This window comes from Larus michahellis, chromosome 13 (genome assembly GCF_964199755.1).
Source record: "Larus michahellis chromosome 13, bLarMic1.1, whole genome shotgun sequence".
In the NCBI taxonomy this organism is placed as follows: Eukaryota; Metazoa; Chordata; class Aves; order Charadriiformes; family Laridae; genus Larus; species Larus michahellis.
In genome coordinates, this window is record NC_133908.1 from 9,775,068 (window position 1) to 9,796,241 (window position 21,174).

The 21,174-nt window shown below is 38.4% G+C and overlaps 1 protein-coding gene across 8 annotated transcripts in view; it reads right to left on the reverse strand.

Moving 5' to 3' along the window:
• Window positions 1-345: 345 nt before the first annotated feature.
• The window catches only part of GLT1D1 (glycosyltransferase 1 domain containing 1), a 62,384-nt gene continuing 41,555 nt past the window's right edge, over window positions 346-21,174 (reverse strand). For all 8 annotated transcript variants that reach the window (XM_074605964.1, XM_074605965.1, XM_074605961.1 and 5 more), the window contains 4 exons: window positions 18,408-18,451; window positions 17,711-17,831; window positions 9,949-10,047; window positions 346-3,069 (listed from right to left, as the gene is read on the reverse strand). In XM_074605964.1, coding sequence (XP_074462065.1) covers window positions 2,923-3,069; window positions 9,949-10,047; window positions 17,711-17,831; window positions 18,408-18,451 — 411 coding nt within the window. In that variant the 3' untranslated portion in view covers window positions 346-2,922. The remainder of the gene's footprint in view (window positions 3,070-9,948; window positions 10,048-17,710; window positions 17,832-18,407; window positions 18,452-21,174) is intronic.

Here is a 21,174-nt window from a genome sequence, read left to right on the forward strand (position 1 = left end):
TCAAGGTCTTGAAATACAGAATTAGCCGCGGGGTAAATGCACAATGCAGGTTTTTCCTGCGAACAGAACAAGTGCTATTTTTGGAGCTGTATCTGTATCTCATTGAGGTGTGCTTGCTTAAAAAGCTGCTAGGATAAGAAATAGGGCTTTGAAGGGGGAAGATAAATACTATAATTAGGGCTGCAGGACAACAAAAGGATCAGTCTTAAATGTAAAACCATTTGAGTGAAGTTGCTTGAAAGATAATTATACCTAAAATTGCTTGCATGGGTCTAATATTTTCTTTACAAGGACTTACAAGACTCATTGAATATTTATGGACCTGGAACATAAGACTGGATGAAATTTAAAATATAAATTCAATAGCAATTTATTATGAAGAGATTCCCTACCAGTTGTTGCTCCAACCTTTTAGCCTTAATAGACAGGCTTCATGTTGCAGAACACAAGCCCATGTGATAAATGATATCAAAGCTGAATGCCCTTGATTGATGAACGCTGCCTCGTCTGATGACTGTAAAACGCTCCTGAGGGCTGATCTCACCGCTGTTTTGGTTGTTTTCCTTTTTTTTTTTTCCCTTAATGCATATATTGCAGAAGGGTTGTTTGTGCTTCTGGTATTGTTATCACATGCAAATGAGCATGCTGTTTCCCAGATGCAGATTTCATATTTATAGATTAAATACAGCCTGAAAAATCGTATGTTAATTACATTCTGAGGGTGTAGCAGAATTTCTCACTTGAACATGTTTTGTTTTGCTGGAAATACTGCAAATTCCAGGTCAATGGATTTAGTTGCTTATAGCTTGGTAGTAAATATATCACGCTTTAGAAAAAGCTATCTAATTGTTATTATTACTAATCATTTACCATTAGCTCAATGCTTCAATGTCTATCCCACATTATGTATTTGTTTATTTGTGTTTAATAACCTGTATTTCTCAGAAGACAACCAGTACTATAGGAAGCGGGGTAGGGGAATGGCTAAGGATCAAAGCCAAACATGCAGATTATCAGGGATACACCGGCAGAGATCTGTGAGATGTTTTGAGAGGAACAGGACTCCCTGCAGTTGGCTCACTTAACTATAAATGGTCTTTTTTAGCCCTTTTGCCTATAAAGGTCCCACACCACGTATGCCGTGCTGAAAATCCATGGCGTAGGGGTTCTTCCTGTAGTATAGAGCTTGCTGTGGCCAAAAGAGACACTGCAATCCCCTGAGAGGCCTCACTGGTAATGGAGATGGCTAAAGAACTATGGCTCCTCCTGAGACAGCAGGGAAAACCCAACAGTCCGATTACGTTGCAGATTTAGAAACTGGGCAGTGGTAGATATCGGCTGGTGGCTTGTACGCTGAGAACTAGCAGAGTTGTACTTACATCCCAGAATGTCAAAGAACATGCCGGAAATAATTAGGAAAAATGTGCTCAACAGGGAGTGCAGCAATTCTTGGATTTCAAATTAGGACAGTTTTGCCCTTGAGGACTGTGTTATCGAAGGCAATGCGGAGCAGAAGCCTGTTACAATAAAAGGGGGGAAAATTTTGGAGAAGTCAATATACGACATTCAAATTACTTTCTTGTTTACTGTCCCAACAGTTGCAAAACATCAAAAATAAAGAGGGAAGCTTAAAATACACAGTGAACTTCATTATTACACAGAAAAGTCTAACACAACACCCATTCCAATCAATAGAAACCATCTCACTGGTTCTCACTGGGGCAGGATCAAGCCTATACAAAGCAAACAGATTTTCCTAATAACAAGTAGTTAAAAATATGACCTTTTTTTTCTTCTATAAATGTAAGGCCTTTGATGACCAATTATTGATTCAAAGATATGTTCATAATCACTGGGCTGGCAGGAATTATTAGTATGGACTTCAAGCACACATAAGTCTCACTTCAAAATACCCTCCTGCCGTATATTACAATATATCCTGAAAGCCACAAACGAGAATGAATAGTACCAAAATACATAGTAAATTGAAAATACCTCCCCCCCCCCGAATCCCTTTTTACAGCTCTCATAAATCTTTTAGTAAATAAGTAAATCACAGAGGTACCAAAGAAAGTGGCAAACGAAGAGGTAGTTTATGTAACAAAGCGTCTCTGTCTGCAAGCACGTCTTGCCGCTGCGGGCAGCACCCTGCAGCTCTGGAACGTGAAGCCATGTACGGCTGCCAGGTGCTGTGCCGACCTTCCTGCTCTAGTCCCAGGACCGAAGAGAAAAAGCTGGCATAGGACAGTTCAGCCATATCAGCTGATCAGAAAGCAATTCCGGTACCTCGAGGGCAGTACAAAACATGCCCTATACTCCTCACGTTCCCCAAGTACCAACACTGCGTTTGCTTTTTGGCCCCCGATCATTATGCAGTCAACAGATACATTGATCTTTCAGTCTTTAGAAAGCTTTCAACTTAATAATGTTATACTCTGTTTACGTAATTAATCTTGGCTTTATGAACATATACCTGTGTGTCACATGGACCGGAATACATTCAGATTGGTATAATTGGAAAGAAAACCGCTACTGTAGTTTGGTGAGGATGCAACATGATCATTTGATGTAAGCTCTATGTGGTGAATTGCTCCACTGTGTACAAGAAATCATCCTCCCCTTGAGGCCTTACAACAACAAAAATTTTGTGTCTGCTCAAGGAGTATTTTTCTCCTATGTGATCCTACAAAATGATACCGGCCTGAGATGAATTGGTACACTAGAGACAGTGTAGTGAATTAGATAAATTTGACAGTTTGAAGTAGCAGCCAAGTCCTGTGATATTGGTGTGTTTGAATAGAATAATAACACGTGTCTTACTATCTCTTCTAAAAAGAAACCAAGAGAAACCCAAATCTAATTACATATCCATCATTAAGGTGCTCTACACAGACTGCTGGGTATCAACCGTAGTGTTGCAATTCACTGGAGTCTTAGGACAAGATCCTGATAGGCTTTTCTTTCACTTTCCCATGAATGATGGTTCTTCACGTAGTCTTTGGCCATTGTTACAATTTCTCTTTCCATAATGGGGTCATTCATCAAACTCTTGGACAGCACAACAAACTCCTAAAAAAGATAAAGAAAAGAATAAATTAGAAGTTCCTTGAAGTTCTAATGATACTGAAATAGCTTGTACCCGTATCTTGATTTTGATAAAGCACTTCAACTGTGAGCCAATATATGACGCTGTTCAAAGTCATTTTTCAAGGTCAAGTACGATAGTTTATTTATAAACAATGATCAATAAATAATTATTTTATATATTATTTTACGCAGCCCACCAACAAAGACATTTAAAATCAAAGACAATCCCAAGAGTGTTAAGACAAATATAAGCAACACATTTAATGACACAAAACCTGTTTGCCTACCCAAGTGTTAGAAAACCAGGCTGTTTATAAATTAAATAATTCTCCTGGTCTCCTGCATGGAGGAAAACTGACATCAGATGTTTGATCTCAGCTCAGCTAAACTTTTATCTCATTGCTACTGTGACATCTTTAGTTAATTTTATGGTAAGACTAAAAAAACTCACTACATAAATATAGTCACGGTACACAGATAAGAGCACGCATGCAGCAACAAGCTTGGCCAGGGCAGTTGCATCTGGGCAGTTACAGCTACAACAAGCTCTGCAAAAAAGCCATAGATGAATTTCCTTTAAATTTGCTGGGCAAAATACTGGACCTCACAGAGTACAACTATTCCTTTGCCGGCTCCTCTGCCACTCTAATTTAGTTCTTTGGAAGAGAAATTGTGAACTTCAAACATGTGAAAGGAGATTTGATGTCTGAACTAACCTATTCTGAGCAGCTGGTCTAATTTTCTATCAAGAGACGACTTTCAATACTTCAGCTTGATTACAAATGTGTTCAGATCTTTGCAAAATAATGTCTTGATTCAGCTCAAAAAAGCAGATAGCTATTGTGTCGACAGAAAACTAAGATAATGCGTTACTACAAAACTGGTAGTGAAAATCACTGCATGGGGACATGGGGGACAAGAAGGATGGGAGAAGGCGATACATTATTTACACAATCTGTCAGTTATGAAAGGAAATATCATAAATAAGACCAGAGTTCATATCAGCACTGGGTTAACTAGCAAACTATACTTAAGAGCCTAAGTACGCAGCGTATATAAATACACACAGATATAAAATCCTTGGTTACCACAGACTCAATGTTGCTGTTGTAATGCAAGTGATGGCTATGCATAATACATAACTCTAACGTGACCCCTGGGAAACACTGATATGTGAAATCACATTGTACATGTTATAATCACTCCTTTGACTCTCACTGACAAGACAAACTATCAATATATGCATCACTGCCATGAAATTTAAATCGTCAGAAATGCACATCAGTTCTGTTGGAAAGGTTTGTAACTAGGCAATAGAACAAGATGATTTTCATGCATGTGTATTAGCAGTAACCTCTTATTTTACATAAAAATCAGTAATGCTTGTAATCTTCACTCTGTCCACATGGCACTGAAAGAGCGGCCTCTGGCGTAGCCGTGAGGGCCACATGCTTTGTATCCCGCCTGCTTTCCATCCACAGCTACCTTGCGTTCAGGTACCTGCTAATTTAACTTGTGTCTTCAGTTCCTTACTTGGAACCCATGCGGTCCGAAGGACGTGTAGGTGTTATCTGACTGCTTGTCAGAGAGTCCCTAAAGAAGATAGGTGAGGCTGGGCTAGAGAGTACCCCCCCAGGCCGCGTCTATCAGACGCTGCAGATACAGATACTCCAACTTTAGAGACATGTTCTTCTCCTTCCTCCATATCTGCCAGGAATACAGAACAGGGAAGGTGGGAAGGTCTTACGTGACTTATGCTGGCTTCATCCAATTGCCTGGATAATCACAGTAATAAACACTGTTCACACTGAACTACATTCCAACTTTAATTGTATGCTCCTGTGGAGGATTTTATTTAAAGTAATGTTTAAAAATAATTTATGTAAATTACCTAAGAACAGAAGCAGCAATGTAACATTTCCTGACAGGTAGTCCTATTAGCATTCTTTTAAAATGTGGCTATGAGGACAAAAACTTGGAAACATGTAAATGATAGAAGAAATGAGATCCTTATGCACAGTTACAATACTTAATGCTGGGGATAATTTCAGGAAAATGCCAAACTGAGTCCAAAGCATAAAAGTTGAGAAACTGCAGGAGGGAGAAACAGCAAATGGAAAAATACCAGAAGATGGAGAATAAGGACTTCTCAGCTTTATCCCTGCTTCTTCTACTAATCAAATGTGACCACCTACAAGTCACTTGCAATCTGACTGGAAGCCAATGGGAAGATTCACTATGACTTATCTGGGTTTTGCTTCATACCCTGTGAGCAGCTGGCTTAGCTTGTTTTCAGTTTTTCGATGCTCAGCTTTAGATAGCAATAACTTCATTTTTTCAGGTGTCTCCCTTAACTACAACTGACTTGCATTTCAGTTGTAGTTTTGTGGTAAGTCTGAAGCACGGGCTTGCAGGATGCAGACATTCAGAACGCAGAGCTCTTTCAGAAAATCGAGCATTACATTTTTCTTTTCTAGAAGCCTACGATATACAAACTACTTATGGTTGCTAACGTGTCCCTTTATCAGTTGTTATGCTGTAAGTATTTGTGCAGTCGCATATTTTGTTGTAGATGTGAAGTAAGCTTCACTTTTAGTGAAAGAGTGGCAAAATTCACAAATTACTTTTCAATTATGAAACGTAAGGGTATGCACTTCAGCAGCCAAAATTAAGGAGGTGCTAACTTACTACTTGGGGGGGCATACATGTTTCTAATAAGCCTTTTATTCACGTACAGAAATGGGTATAATTACTATACATGTGACAGAAAAAACACAGTGTAAAAGCTGAACCTCAGTAGTTAGCCACAACCCAGAAAAAACAGGGGAGAAGATCATCTTATGTACATCCAGAACTGATATTAACACACGCCCTTTTTATGGGTAGTACTTCACTTCAAACTCAGGCATTTTTCAACAGCAACATACATAATACATTTTTCTCCTGGTAAATTAACCAATCATCTTTAAAGAAAATGTCAGCTTCGCTATCTAGTACCTAAAAGAAATTCTGTATAATATTTTTCAGAGATCCAGAAATACAGGTATCTGGGAGATAGATAAAGCTAGAAAATGAGTGCACTGAGTAAAGAGAACGAATATATTCCTTCAATCACCACAAGAACTACACCGGTGTCACAGCTCACGCATAATGAAAATAAGATGCATGGTTAATATATTATTTATATAACGAAAGTAAGTCTGCAATTAAACCGTTTCATATCAGCTTCAGCAGATAAAAGTACATGATTCTTAAACAACAGAGAATCGCCCCAGGGAAGGCAAACGACAGATGTCTATTTAGAATGGCAACAGATCTACCTAGTGGCAGGCAAAGCTCGAAGTTAGCTGGCACATCTGTGTACTTCATGGGGCAATGGGCCAGTATTTCTAGGGGAGTATAAATAGTGATTGCTGGCACTGCCAAAACCTGCAAATTGGTCTATTCAGTGTGAAGGTTCATAGGTCTAAAAACTTCAGCTATATTCCAGCTTGAAGCCCTGGTAGAAATGGCGTTGACCTGTGTTTGGCAGAGGAGCCCAAAGTAGGTACCTTCAGCGTATTGCTCTGTACTCAGCTGAGCTGCGCTTCCCTCTTACCTCTTCAGCAGTTGTCTCTGCTACCATATTCTTTCAAGGTCCCGCTCACTCTCAAACTCTGTGCTTGGCCCCTCTCTTACTGGCTTTGAAGTTTATTTACCTCCTTCTGTTTATTTAGCTCCTTCTGTGAGCCTTTAGAGATGCTGAACATATAATTTTGGAACTTTGGATGCTGAGTAATATTTTGTGTCTTCCCTTTTAACGTGGTTTTGCGTTATTTATTGCCCAAAAGCTGCTGGCTATTCTTATCTCTCGCTTGTCATTTTTTTCTTTCAGGTCCCATTAACTCAGTGTCAGATATTCCATAAACTTGCAAATTCAAGTAGTGGCAGGATCGAACCATGATTTAAAAGTAATGTGCACAGATGATGTAGTATCAAGGACAAACCATTTCATAGCTTTCACTTTTACATTAACTGTTTCCATCTGAGCATTGCCTTCAGTGATTGGCAGAACTTTCTCTACTTCCAGTCATGAAGCCTCAGCCTATGTGCGCGTGGTTAATGATGGCTACAACTACACACAAAATTTCCTACTTCCCTGTAAGCCACAAAAGCTCACTTTCAGCAAGAATAAAAGAAGAAAACCAAGAGCATTCACAATTTAAAATGATTCTCATTGTGTAATGGTCAATTCATATCCCTCTAATTTAGCTTTCAAAAGATAAGACAGTCCACACACCAGACACAATTCCTCATATCTAAGCTAACCATACTGTAAAACTTCCCCTCCCCAGATCAGTAACAACTTGAAAATGGGCAATGCTTTCTACTCTTGACCTATGATGCAGTCTGTATCATCACAACCAGATGGGATCCACTAAACTTAGCAATAAAAATTTCTTTGATATTTTCTTAAAAAATCTTTGGTGGCCCGGATTCTTCATGACAGAGACAGACTTTCCCAAGCACCTAAATACAATACTAATCTCCCTGTATGATAGGGAAAATATGCATTTTCCCTAACTAGCCTGATGCAATTGGGCTTGCAGCAGAAGATAGTTTACCAGATATTTAAGATGCCAAAGTAATCAGAGTAACAAAAAAACCAGAAAACTTCTTACCAGAACATATGTTTTCCCATCGCTATTGTCAGACTGAATCTTCTAAGACAGTATTCAAAGTGCCATGGGCAGAATGTTCCTTCCGCCAGCAATAAAAATACAAGGAATACCTTGAACTGTATGTGTTCTAACTAACTTAATCGCATTTCTTTGGTCTCAACCTCTGACAGGCTGTGTACAGCGGTTTAAAAACTGTATTTGATATGGTTTGGGGAGATAAGGAACAAGAGTAAATGGTTACGTTATCTTTGAAACCATGATTGGCATTCTGAGCTCATCTCTGCAAGAAGTTTTTCAACAACTCCGCAGTGGGATTAGAGTATTATCCTGCAAACAAATATTTTCCTGACCCATCTGCAAATTTTGATAGTTTGAGACCAGTGAAAGTATAAAAGGGGCTTTTATTAAATGAGATAGGATTGCTGTTTTGTAGAGAAAGCAGGGATATTACTTTCCTTTCTAAGATAGGGTAACTGCACAAACGTTAGTGATTCCAGTACAAACATCACCTAGGAGCACGATAGTTAATATGGTAATGCACGTTAACACCTTCACTTAAAAAATACTATGGACTACTGAGATAGACTAACAGCAAAAAGGGGGGCAACAAGCAGCAGCAGAATAGGGGGGTTCTGGTGTTCGGCTCGGCACATTGCAGAGAAGGAAGCGCAGGCAAAAGGATTTTATAGGAACTAAGATTATAGCGTTCTAGACATATTTACAGCCTGTGACTCTAGTTCTGATATAAAAGAAAGTCCTTAGCCATTTGTACAGAGTCACTGATACGGGACTACTGTGCTTAAAATTGCACGTTCCTCTGAGTGAGGAAATATATAGCATATTTTTAATTGATCTTCAAAAAAAAAAAAAAAAGAAAATTGCTCTTATTTGATTCCAAATAAACACTTGGAATGTAGGATGCTTGGAAGAGGCTTCTTACAAGGATGTATGATGAAACTAATTGGGTCTGGTATGAATAATGTATTTGAATTCCAAGCCAAATGTAACCAGCATGTTGAGGGAAACTACAGAATGTATCAGAATTGGTATCAGGAGAGCCATCAGTCTGCGTATTCAACATGATCATATATCCTTGAAGTTTTGAAGAAGCATATGTATAAAAATAAAATTATTTATTAAAATAATTTTATAAATAGCTTTATAGCCTCTGCTAGCCTGGAAGTACCCCATTTCCAAAGGATATTGCAAGAAGAGGGAATACTTCCACGAAAAAATAAATTCCAGAAGTTAACAAATTTTTTTTGTAGAAACCATTGGAAAAAATGAATATGCCAGAAAAACAAACCCCAAACCATGAGCTACAAGAATTTTTCTATTAAAAAAGCCTCCAAAACTAACCCAGAGAATTCACCTTTCTGAAACACAGCTTAATAGGATGCATTAATCACACACTCCTCAAAGTAAATAAATGAGATGATACATTTTCAATTTGCAAAATTATCAAATGGACTATTCTAGCAAAGGGTTTTTAATCTTGAGTTGGACAAAACCACTAAGGGAATCTGTGTCTGAAAGTCATCTTCCGCAACATGTACGAATAGGTAATAGCAAAGCCATAATGCAGGAAAATATACTGAAATGAAAATTTCCCGCATTTAAAAATGAGTAGTGTTCCCTCTCTTCCTACTCTTACTTATCTTCACAGAAACTCCATTGCAACACTTTGCTTAATTTTAGTCATTAATTATTTTCTGACCGAGCAATATCTTGGACCTAATAATGCTTTATAGTAACACTTACTGCTAGAAATTGTAGATAATGTATTACCTAAAACTTCATAGTTCTCTTTCAGCTAGCTACTGCTTGCCTAACATGAGTTCATACTTCAGTTAGTACTTGAAGGGGAATAGGACATGCACACAGCATCTCTTCCAGGGTTCGCGTATGGAACCCTCACAACTGAAGCACGACAAGTTGCTGAGGAGGGAGCCCCACTCAGATGGCAGGCTCTGAAGCAGCACAGCCAGAGAAACATTCAGCAAGGCTGACACCTAGTAAAAGTTTAGTGAACTGCAAAGTGAACGTGAGACAACAGCAGAGCTTCAAGAAAGGCAGGCTGACACCCAGGTTTTTAGGAGAATCTCAGAAGAACTGACAAGAATAAAAGCCAAGTTTCCAGACACACACAAGCGTGTAATGGAAAATGAACCTAGCCTTAGGAAGGTTCTGGGGATCTTACCTGGGGATCTGAAAATAGCAGTCCTGTTTCCTTATGTTTTATTATTGCTGCATTCCCAGGAATGTTCCTTGCCAGCACTGGAATATCTAAATCCATTGCCTAGAGGAATATAGAGAAAGAAAACAATAGTTTATTAGGATTCAGAGATTTTGAGATGTTAATGATGACAATTTTAAGATGAGAAGCAGAAACAACAAACCAAACTTCTTTCCCATCTCTACAATTTTTTTAGTTGAAAAATACCATGTATAAAGTGGTATTCTTTGTGGATATATCTCCTATATGGAACTTCTCTGAAATATTTTGTTTATATTTTTGTTAGTCTATTGTTAGACTAACAATATCAGTATGTTCTGATATTGAACATACTATCAGAAGCAATCAATCCAGAAAGTCAATGGGTAGCTGTTTTCATTCTTTATTCTTTTCCATCTCAAAGTATGCAGTTTGTTTCCCATTGGAAGCTCCTGACATATGGCAGGCTTTAAAAGGATAAAATTAAGGTTCAGATCAAAGGTTGGCATTGTAACTCCTACTGTTATTGTGCATAGATGAGAAGATCAGTTCATAGCACAAAAAGCCAGTTGTCCCCAACAAAGAAGTATCTGTTCTATTGTTCCATTAAAACGTGCTTTTCGCAGATTTTCTACAACATGTGCAGAACTGGAGAGATGTGGGCAGTTCAGTGGCAGTGAAGGTGGCCGTGGAAACCACTTGGCTCTTTCTCCTCAGTTCTGATTCCTGTGGGCCATACAGGACTCTGGAAGGAGTTTTTCTTTCAACATCCATTACTACAGCCTGTCTTGGACTTTGAGCGTTCAGGGGCTGCAGGGAAGTATGCAGTGATGCAGCTTCTGACTGAACTATTCCAAGGAGGGGAGAGAAAAGGTTATGCTTTCAGAACGCATTATGCTTTCAAAACGTTATCTACAAAGCTATTGGTTTGGGACTCCTCAGAGACAAAGGAATACGTCTGAAGAAGTAGGATTTGATTCCGCAGAAATTACGGGCTGGTTGTTGATGTATTTATTCATTTATTTCTATGTATATATATGTGTGCGTGTATGTACATACATAAATAAAGGAGAGGAAGTGCAGTGTCTCAACATGGTAGCGTGTCAGGTTGCCTGCAGAATCAGGAGCAGAGTGCAGCATCTGTTCAAAGCCAGTAAACCATTTCCAAGAGACCTAACACCTGGCAACTTTTAAAAATACAGCTTAAATTTTGAAGTAACTAGTGTGCAAACCCTGTCCACTCAACACTGTTACTCATGCATATCCTGATCTAAAACTTCAATTACTACTGATGAATTTGGAAGGTTTGAGATGCACTGACTGTAAAACCAGAAAACCTGATATTGTACAATTATCACAGTGTCAAACAGGAGAAAGAAATTCACTCCCCCAAATCTTCATGTTTCACATCACTGTGTTTCACAGTGATGCCCTGTCACTTCAGAGTGAATGCATTTTTAATTACTGTCATTACACTCCCGGATGGGGAGCAATTTTGCTTCAGTCTACATAGCAGGAAAACAAAACTCCAAGGAGAAAACCATGTTTTTTTATAGTTTGGACAAAACTGAAGACAAAAATACCCTGGCTGATAATGCACAGAACCAGTTATGCTTTGAACAGTGAGGGACTGCTGTGATTTAGCAACATGTCTTAGTAGCTTAAAATATACAAGAGAAACACTGTTTAAATCACCACTGCAGATGAATTTACTCTGGACATAGAAATTCTACGGTCCTTCTAGCACAAACATCTGCTTTGCAGCAGTTAGCTCTAAAAATAATAGTAACCCTTAATGAAATAACTTGTTCTGCACTTTGAAACGACTGGGTCAGCTGGAGGTAATTCAGACAAATAGATTAATGAAGTGAACACAAACCAGAATAAATAAATGGGAAATATAAAAACTACAGACTAGATTTCTGAATTTATCTAAGCGTTTAAAGTTGTTGAGATACAGCTTTTTTTTTAAATTAAAAAAAAAGTCATTTTGGTGAGAGGAAATACAGTTTTTGGTCATCCACAAATTATTTTGTCATTTGCTCTGACTTCACTGTTAAACAAAAGAAACCTGTTTGCCAGAAGTAGATTTACAAAAACATATGATGACAATATCTACTTACTGGTACAGCAAAGTTCATAGAACTTCAAAGTTCACCCAGGAAATGAGAGATACCGGTGGACCACGCTGCCTGACAGGTTTTGAGTCTACAGCTCGAGGAAGTTCCTTTTGGCTCTAATTACCCAACTATCGTCCTAACGTGCTGCTGCATCAACATCTCAGAGAGAGACAGAATTTCTGATTCAGCTCTTTTTTCAGCCCTTCCTATTGACAGGCTTAAATGCCCTGTGTTCAGTCTGCTGGCTGTTGATCTCATTCAGCGAACAGGGAATGAAGATATTTTACTTGAACTTCTGAACTGAAAATCAAGAGCTTGATAGTGGCAGTGAAGTGTGTCACAGTCACTGCCACCTGCCTAAGGCCCTTTCCTCACCCCTCTTGCTGTTCTCCTTTCAAAAAACAAAGCTATAAGAGTATTTCAGGTCTGGCTTCTTTCCAAACAAGCGATTGTCCACTCAAGGGAAAGAGCACCATTAAAAAAAGAAAGAAAGAAAGAAAGAATCAAAGAAGAAAACACACAAAACACAGCACAACCACCCCAGGACTCAGTGTTGGAAGTGCCACTATCCCCATAGAGAGGAGTCTGGATTTGAGCATGGCAGATGCAGTGAGTAGTGGACACTGTGCCATTGGGCTGCACATCGACAGCGATCATCAAATACGCGCCTGAGTGCCCTGTGCCAGGTTGTTGGACTGGCCCTAACGGTGTGGGCGCAGAGGCTGGCAGAGTATTGCTGTCCTGCAGTTCGGGTTGGACTGTAGCACACATTTTAAAAAAAAATAATTGTCACAAGATATGTTCATTCACTTCTGTTTCTGAATGCTACACAGCTGATGACTCATTGAAGTTGATCACTAAGTTTATATTTCATTTTCTGTAATTTCTGAACTCTAAAGGGAGAGACATTTGTTCTGTCTCATAGAGTTGGAGAGCAGTAACTGCTACATATGAAAACTTACAGGTCCCAAAACACACAGGTACCAATGAATTATAGCTACTGAAAGACAGAACAGATGGCCAAATACATAAGATGAGGGGCTGGCTTTATACCAGCTAGCCTTAAACAAATGGATTGGGCTGTAAATAATTACTGCATGAAGTGGCTTAGAATTTAATTTAGATGCTTAGTCTATTTTTAAGCAGTAAAAAGAATAATTTGCATTGTTGAAAATATGTATAATTTACTGACCTAAGTTCCACAAATAATAGCATAAAATAACATTTTAGTTCATTGGCCATCTGTTTTGTTACATTATTCTGACTATGAATGTGTTTTAACGCCATATCAGAAGGATGCAGGGTGTAAATTTCAGCTTTAGAAGCATGTTACACAACAAGCATTTCTAACCAGCAGCATAGGGCTTATAGAGTAAATGCAGGTTTTATTTACTATTTTGTCTTCTTGATTGTCCCTCATTTTCTTCCTCCAAGCCTATGCATCATTTTGTTGTCCCCTCGTCAGTTTTACTGCTCTATAACATTCCTTCAAGGTCTGTACTTCACATGTTGTCTAAGACTGGATTTTGCCCTACAGCAGAACAGAGTCTGGCCATCTCCCTTTTCTATGATGACTTTTTTTTTTTTAATTGGCTATGGTTTTTGTAAAAGTGTAACAATCTAATGATTTTTACAACAGTTGGAATACTCTTGAGAGCACAGAAAAGGTACTCTGATGAAATGGTGCTGGAGTCAAAACCTTTTTATTTCCAACTACACAAAGAGCACATAAAATTTTCCAGTAGTAAGGCCTGTTTCGCCATCACACACCCAGGAACATGCAGAATTCCTGAGCTTTCTGAGGAAGAGATGTATTTTAAATGCTTGCTCTAATGCTTGTTTTCTGTTTTTCAAATGCCAAACAGAAAATAGATCCATTATGGCAAAATCTCTGAGATATCAGTAGTAGATGATGAAGTAATTAGTTATGGTTTCTAGTTCTTTCATACCTTAAAGCAGGTTGGAATAGATATGATGATATATTTATCTCATTTACCTATTATATATTTATCTCATACTAAAATACTGTTTACAGATTCATGACTTTATTAAATTTTGAGCTTTCAAGAGAATGCAAGTTGCATTTCCAAATTCAAGCAAGATGTTTTCTCCAGCCTAGGACCAAAAGATTTTATACAGAGTTTTCTGCCTTATTAATTTAACAAGATCTTAACAGATGGCCCTTCCTACTGCTGGCCATCTCAAGCAGGGACTTGATTAGATTGACACTTCCCCTGAGAGAGAGATTTTTTCAGTAGGATATTTTATAAGCATGTCATCAAATCCCCCTGTACAACTGTCTAGTAAAGAGACATACAATACCAAAACCCTTATAACTTTAGAAGAATTCAAACAGGTGTGAGGTAGTAAAAAGGGCAAGCTTCAGGTAGTTTCTTAAGAGATAACTAAAGACCTAATTCCACTTGCAGAAAATCCTGACTCAGCTGGGACTGGAGCCGTGCCACGTCTATTAGACTTTCCTTCCTATAATGCAAGATTTCAGTTTACACCTGCATTTGCTTGTAGCAAATACACACCTGAACGAGCGTGGCTCAGGCTTCTGAAAGCGTGCCAGCTCTTTTTATCGCTGTTACATGACCTCCACGACAAACTCCAAGTTATGAGTTACCAGTTCAGAGATTAGACTTTCCTTCCTCCACTCTTCAACAAGGCCAATACAGGACTGAGGCTGGTGAAAAGCAGTGGGTTACACCTATGGTTATAGATTTATTTTTTCTCCGTGTGAAGAGAATCTCCCTGCAGGAGATCATAACTTCCAAACAAGAATATGTCGCCTTTTGTACAGTTCTTTTTAATAATTCTTAGATAACTGTATAGAGTAGCTGCAGCAACATAATACCTACCACAAAAGAAGAGCAGGAACGGGCTCCCATCTCACTCACCAATAGCCCCCGCCTTTGACCTGAATGTGGGACTGCGAGAGCAAAGCCCTCGGGATGCTCCGTGCCCCTCCACATGAGCACTGTGCCTGACAGAGCAGTTCAAGGGGCAGCACCACATCAGAAGTGTCTTACTGGAGAAACTATGGGAGGTATTTCAGCTACCTGCTCCCATCCTGGTGTACCAGTATAAAATGAAACAGGTAGTGGTAAAATGTTGAAGTATGACGGCTCAAAAGCTCATGTGTTTGCCCATCTGCTGACTCTCTCCTACTACTGGTAATTTCTGGTAGAAAAGCAAGGTAGGAAGAGAGGGTTCCAGAAGGAAATATTCCATTTAGGAATATTTGAAACTGCATTTTATTTCCAACACATGATTATACGTGAGCACAAATCAAAGCTGACCATTAGGTTTGAAATAATTCCACCAATGTAGTAACAGAAGAAAGGAGAACAGGATCTTTTTCTCTTCTTTTTATGAAGTTACCATGCGCAAGGAAATAGCTAACAGCCTTCCAGAGGCCAAGTCTAACACTTAGAAGAAAGAATCAAATTTTTCCACCATGGTGATTTGCCAGTTTATTTTATCATGTTTAGTTGTCAAACTCAGATTAAGACAGATTAAGATTTAAAGGCAGATTAAATGTTGATTAACTTTGTTTTTTAGCAATGTCTTTACTAGAATTAAATGTATCAATCATAAGACTAGCCTAGGACATGATATGCACAGCTGCATCTAAGATAAAAAAGTAATCCTAACTAATCTGACATATATATATATGTAAATACATATATATATAGAAATAAATTCAGCATGGAAAACTAAAATACTTCTTGATTATTCATCCTCATGTATACTTTTTCTGATGTAAGAAAAACACCAAAATGGAAGAAACATCCCATAGAATGCTCTTTTGCCAGAATAATCTTTTAATTCTTAGCAAAAGAAGAGAAATACAACAGATAGTATTTACTATTCTGTTTGTGTAGTAATTTTCAGTGAGAAAAACAATTGATGGAGAAGGTTTTTTTTTTTTTTTTGACAGGTCTGGGTATGAATTGGGAATAAATTACTTAACATAACTGTGTAGTGGAAACTTAAAGGGACAACTTCAGCTTTCCACATCAGGTGGTATCTGACTATTTAACAGCCCTGTAGAATAACTGAATAGTTCGGCCACACAGAGAAGAGCTTGGGGAAAAAAAACCCTTTCCTTGTTGATTTAGTCTTATCAGATTCAAAACTTATCAGAATTGTAACTTCAAAAGAGGAGAGAAAAAAAATCAATAATTCCTGAAGCAGGCTCAATGTTACATCTGAAGTAAAATAGTATTATCTTTTTGCTTTGAGTTACCACATATTTGTTAAGACGCTAAACTTACAAGATTATTCCCTCTTCTGATAAAAGCTAAGGAAAGCACCTTTTAACTGCACAAATCTGATGGGAAAATTTTGGTGAAAACTGTATCAATTGTCCCATCACTCCTGAGTTTGCGTAACAACTTGTATCCAGCACACTTGCACTTCTGTTGCAGATGCTGTGTCTCTTAAAAGTCTTTCTGGTTTGCTTTCCCCCTCCTGCTTTTTTCCCCCATCTCTAACTCACTGACACTCTCAGGAAGTAAATCACATTGATTTTTGGTCAACTGCCACGCGAGTAGTCCTGAAGTGAACATGTAACTGGTGCAGAGGAGGTGACAGTTACTTAACTTCTACTCCTCTGAGTCACCGACTTAATTGTGGCTGTGTTGTGTTGATACACTCCATTTCATCTCAACTACCGAACACACAAAATTTGTCTAGCCTGCCACACTGATAACTTTGGAAATGTCACAATCTGTAGTAATTGTTGTTTATAGAGTATTGTTGCTGTGAAACAGCATCTGCTTCCACCTTTGAGCATTGGCGTTTTAGAAAGGAAACACTTATTTGCTGTCTTAGCATCACCTAACGTTCATAATTCTTACAATGCTCACTTAGTTCTTACTTATGAAGGGCTTTCAGCTGTTTGGAAGAAAAGCATGCTGGAAACACAACACGTGCTTACTCAGTAGAAACAGAAATAAGAGACTCACTAATACAAATCATGTAATAGTTTCTATGATCTTCTGCGACCATCACGAACCAAGATTCAGCAGTTGCCAAAAAAAATGGAATAGTAAAAGGCGTCTTACAGTTCGAGTACATTTATTTTTTTCCTAGAAAGCATTTGATACTAAGCAGTGCCCTACTTCGACAGGTATGAAACAAACCCGGTTATTAATTTTCAATACTGATGGCAAAAAATTTAACCAAGCGTGTCACTCATTCATTAATCATTTCAGAATTAAATAAGCAAATACAGCTCTTAGATTGCTTTTTGAAAGGATGTAAAAATAAATGAAAGTCTATTCTAGAAACATAAGGAAGTGGATGCTGAATCAAGAACAGTGACAACCCCAGTAAATCAGAATGATTCTTCTATCTCAGGTCTGTATTGTTAATTTAACAAGACTGATAAAATTACATTCTTTCCTTTAAAAAAAAAATAGAGAAAGCATAAAAAACTGCCAGTTCAAGGGAAGAAAACCTTAATTACTAACACTTGCAAAAAGAAATATTTTAGTTTTGTCTTCACTAGCTTTGAAACATGGACATGAAATGTTGACACACATTTCCAGTGATAAAAGGTGATTTCAGATTCACTGTAACCTCACTGAAAAACCTTACCGCTAACATGCAATTACCTCCAGAATTGCAGCAGACATCCCCTCTGAAATGGAGCTATTCACCACAGCAAAGCACCTTTTCATAGCAGCATGAAGATCATCTTGTGGCATCTCCCGTAATAAATGTACTCCAGGTGCCCTAGAAATAAAGTGCACACAAATAGGACACCTCCTAACAATGTGCTCTAACAATTCCTCCTAAAACTTAGGGCAATGATGGAAGGTGGTCAGAGCAATTCAGGCGTGGTTCTGATGCTAAAAATCGCTTGCCCATGGGCAAGCCACTTTACCACGTTCTCGTTAGCTTTCTATCTATAAATGCAGTTATAAACTCAATACAGGGACACAAAAAAGCTATACAGGTTATCTTGTCCATCTACTCATTTACCCACCAACAGCAAGCATGCAAATCCAGGATGAAAGAAAGAATGAAAAGACTCGAAAGAATAATAAATATAAATCACACTAAATCAGATGTGATTGAACAGAAAACATGAAGAGATCTCCTGGTTATTCTAAAATTTAACACGTGTAGAATACCTCGTCTGAGAATGTTACATACGAAACAATCGGCACACGTCTGTTAGACATGGAGACTTGTGCGTGTATTGTGCATTTGTATATACAAAAGAGCATTTACACACATGATTTAAAAAGCTGGTCAGACAACTCCTTTCACTTGGAGCAGATAAAAAGTTTAATATTAACTTCTTACCTTTTAACTTTTTCTTTAATTTCACTTGCAAAAAGTGGATCAACCTAGAAAGGAATACACACACAGGTATATGGCACTACTTTAGCACTGTAGCGCTATTTGAAATATCCAGAAAAGAAAAATAAATTTTAGCATATTTTTTACTAAAATATTTAAACGCATGAATGTGCTGAGCTTTAAAATCATACCACAGATCTGTAACTTGGTTGTTCCATTTGACTCTTCAGACAAACGCTCTGGTGAGTGACTGGCACTTCGAATGCCCAGCGGGGGGGGCGCGCAGAGTAGCACAGAATTGACTACTCCACTCTAAACCCCTAAGTGACTCCTGTAATGCAGCGTAGCTTTGGGCCACTGTCAGAAGGGGAGGTTCCATTTCTTCTCCCCTGACATCCCTCTCGCTGCAGGTTCTAATTAGAGCGAGATCTACTTAAGATGAATGACTGTTTTCAGATGACTGTGCTAAGGCTAACATGATTCACATGACCCATTTGACAACCTACCGTCTGAGTGAGGACAACCAGAGTGGGGAAGGAAAGGAACTTTTAGGCTTTAGCACAGGAAGGAATCCGCACGTGAACTGAGACAGTCAGACAGATGCTACGCACTGACAGAAACGTTTGTTTGAAAACTAATAAACACAAAATTCTAAAATATAGTCTAACATGAAGGCATGCTAGAGTTATTAAAAAGTTGTCTCAGCTGGGCAAATAACTCCAGCAGGTTTATTTACGAAGCTTAACTATGTCTGCTATTTTAATTTAACATGATTAAAAGAAATAAACAGAACTTGGAAATCCTTAACTAGACATGAAGAACAGAACTAGACTTTTTTATTAAGGCTGAATGACTGTATGAGATTAATTTATGATAGCTTGCACAGCATGCTGCAGTTTTAAGTACTGGGAACAACATGGCTTATTTTTTTAATGCATGTTAATATTTTGGGTTTGGTGGGTTTTTTTCACATTATGAGATAGAGAACACTTCACAAAGCATTTTAGAAACTGATTAGAAAGAAGACTGGAAAAAAGCGAGGATTTATTTTATAACTATGAGAGCGTACTTTGAACACAAGATTAATTATTTCATGAAAACAGGGCTTCATAAATTAAAAGATTCAAGCAAATCACTCTTGCACTAAAGAACGAATTCCTACTGAATGCAAGAATAAAAGGCTTGCATAAGTACTTAAGAAAGTAGTTTTGGTAACAGCAGGGGGGAAAATCAAGTCCCCTTTCCTGAAGCACTACCTGATCCTGGCGACAGAGTATTATACAGATCCATACACTAAACCAGTATGTCGTGTCACGAGTTCCTTGGGTATTTCATATTGAACTTCACAATTGCTATTTCTATATAAATATCTTCTCAGCTTTTTCCCCAAAGTACTATTTTGATGCTGAGTTCCTCTCATGAGGCACTATACCCTGTTTCCATTAAAATCAATGGAGTATTTGTAAGTCATTTAACAAGCAGTGGGATATGGTCTTTTGCTCTTCTACCTTTAGAAGGATGAGAAAAACTACAGCCTGTGACTCATAAAATTTGTAAGATATTAATTTCTATCCCATCTACATCCGTGGAAGCCCTGAAATTGCCATCTGTCTCATAAACAGAGCAATCCTTTAACCTGTATTCTTCTGTTGGTAGATATTCCAAGAAGCCTGGCCTGAATCTGAGAACTCAGTCAAAACATTACTTTCAGGATGGGTGTAGCAATGATTTAGAGAAGTGATCCCCCTGAGCTACATTTAGGAACTTGAGGGGGCACGGTTATCTATCCACAGGCTCAATATAACAGAAATTAGATACAACATAAGCTGTGCAGTAAGTTGGTAATGCACTGAAAAGATGTGAACGCTTCCAAAGCCAAGTGACTATGGCAGGATGCCTAGGAACTTAGCCCAGTCTCAGAAAAAGCTACTGAAAAGAAAAGAAAGTTACTTCCACCCAAAATGTCTCCACGATCCAGTTCTTCTACAGGTAGAGTATTTGTTGCCAGACTTTATTTTGTTACCTACCAATGTAGCAGGCAAATAACGATCATCAGTTACCTATCATCTCTTGTCAAAAAATCATCCATCCAGAGGAAGAGCCTTCAGAGAGCTGCAAATTTCATCAATTTAGCAGAAATCAGAGGAAAGCAGCGTGCGTTGTATGAATCGTTTCTATCAGAACAGATGAGATAAGCTGACACATGGAAAGGGGAGTGGGCAGATAGCAAGAAACCACACCTCACCAGGCCAGCTAGGCGATTAAGGAAGTTCTACTCTGCTGACAGGCAAAGAAACATCTGAGACATGTTTGACAGTGCAGAAAGTCACAGATCAAACGCTGCACAAAGATGAAGGTGCTTGTTAAGCACAGGGCCTACCATGATCAAAATGTAGAAAATCATCTATAAACACGCTATATTAAATTGCTGTCATATAAAAACTAACTCAGACAGAAGCAATGGTCCAGAAACATCTTCATTATAATGCTGGGACTACTGTGGCCCTCTAGACTTTGTAGGGAAAACCAGGTCTTAGTACATTTAAAGTTCTGTCGGAATATCACCCTGAGCACTAGAGAGTGAAAAGCTGTATCTGCAAGCAGATGCACTATGGATAGGAAGAATTTTCTCAATTGCTCGGGTTTGTGGGGTTTTGACAGCATCACTGTGAAAGGAATTGGCTTTATTCACAGCAGCAGGTGACCCCACATTACAATTTTCATCTGATCGATTGTTGAATAGGCTCAGCAAGACCAAGCTTCCCCTACA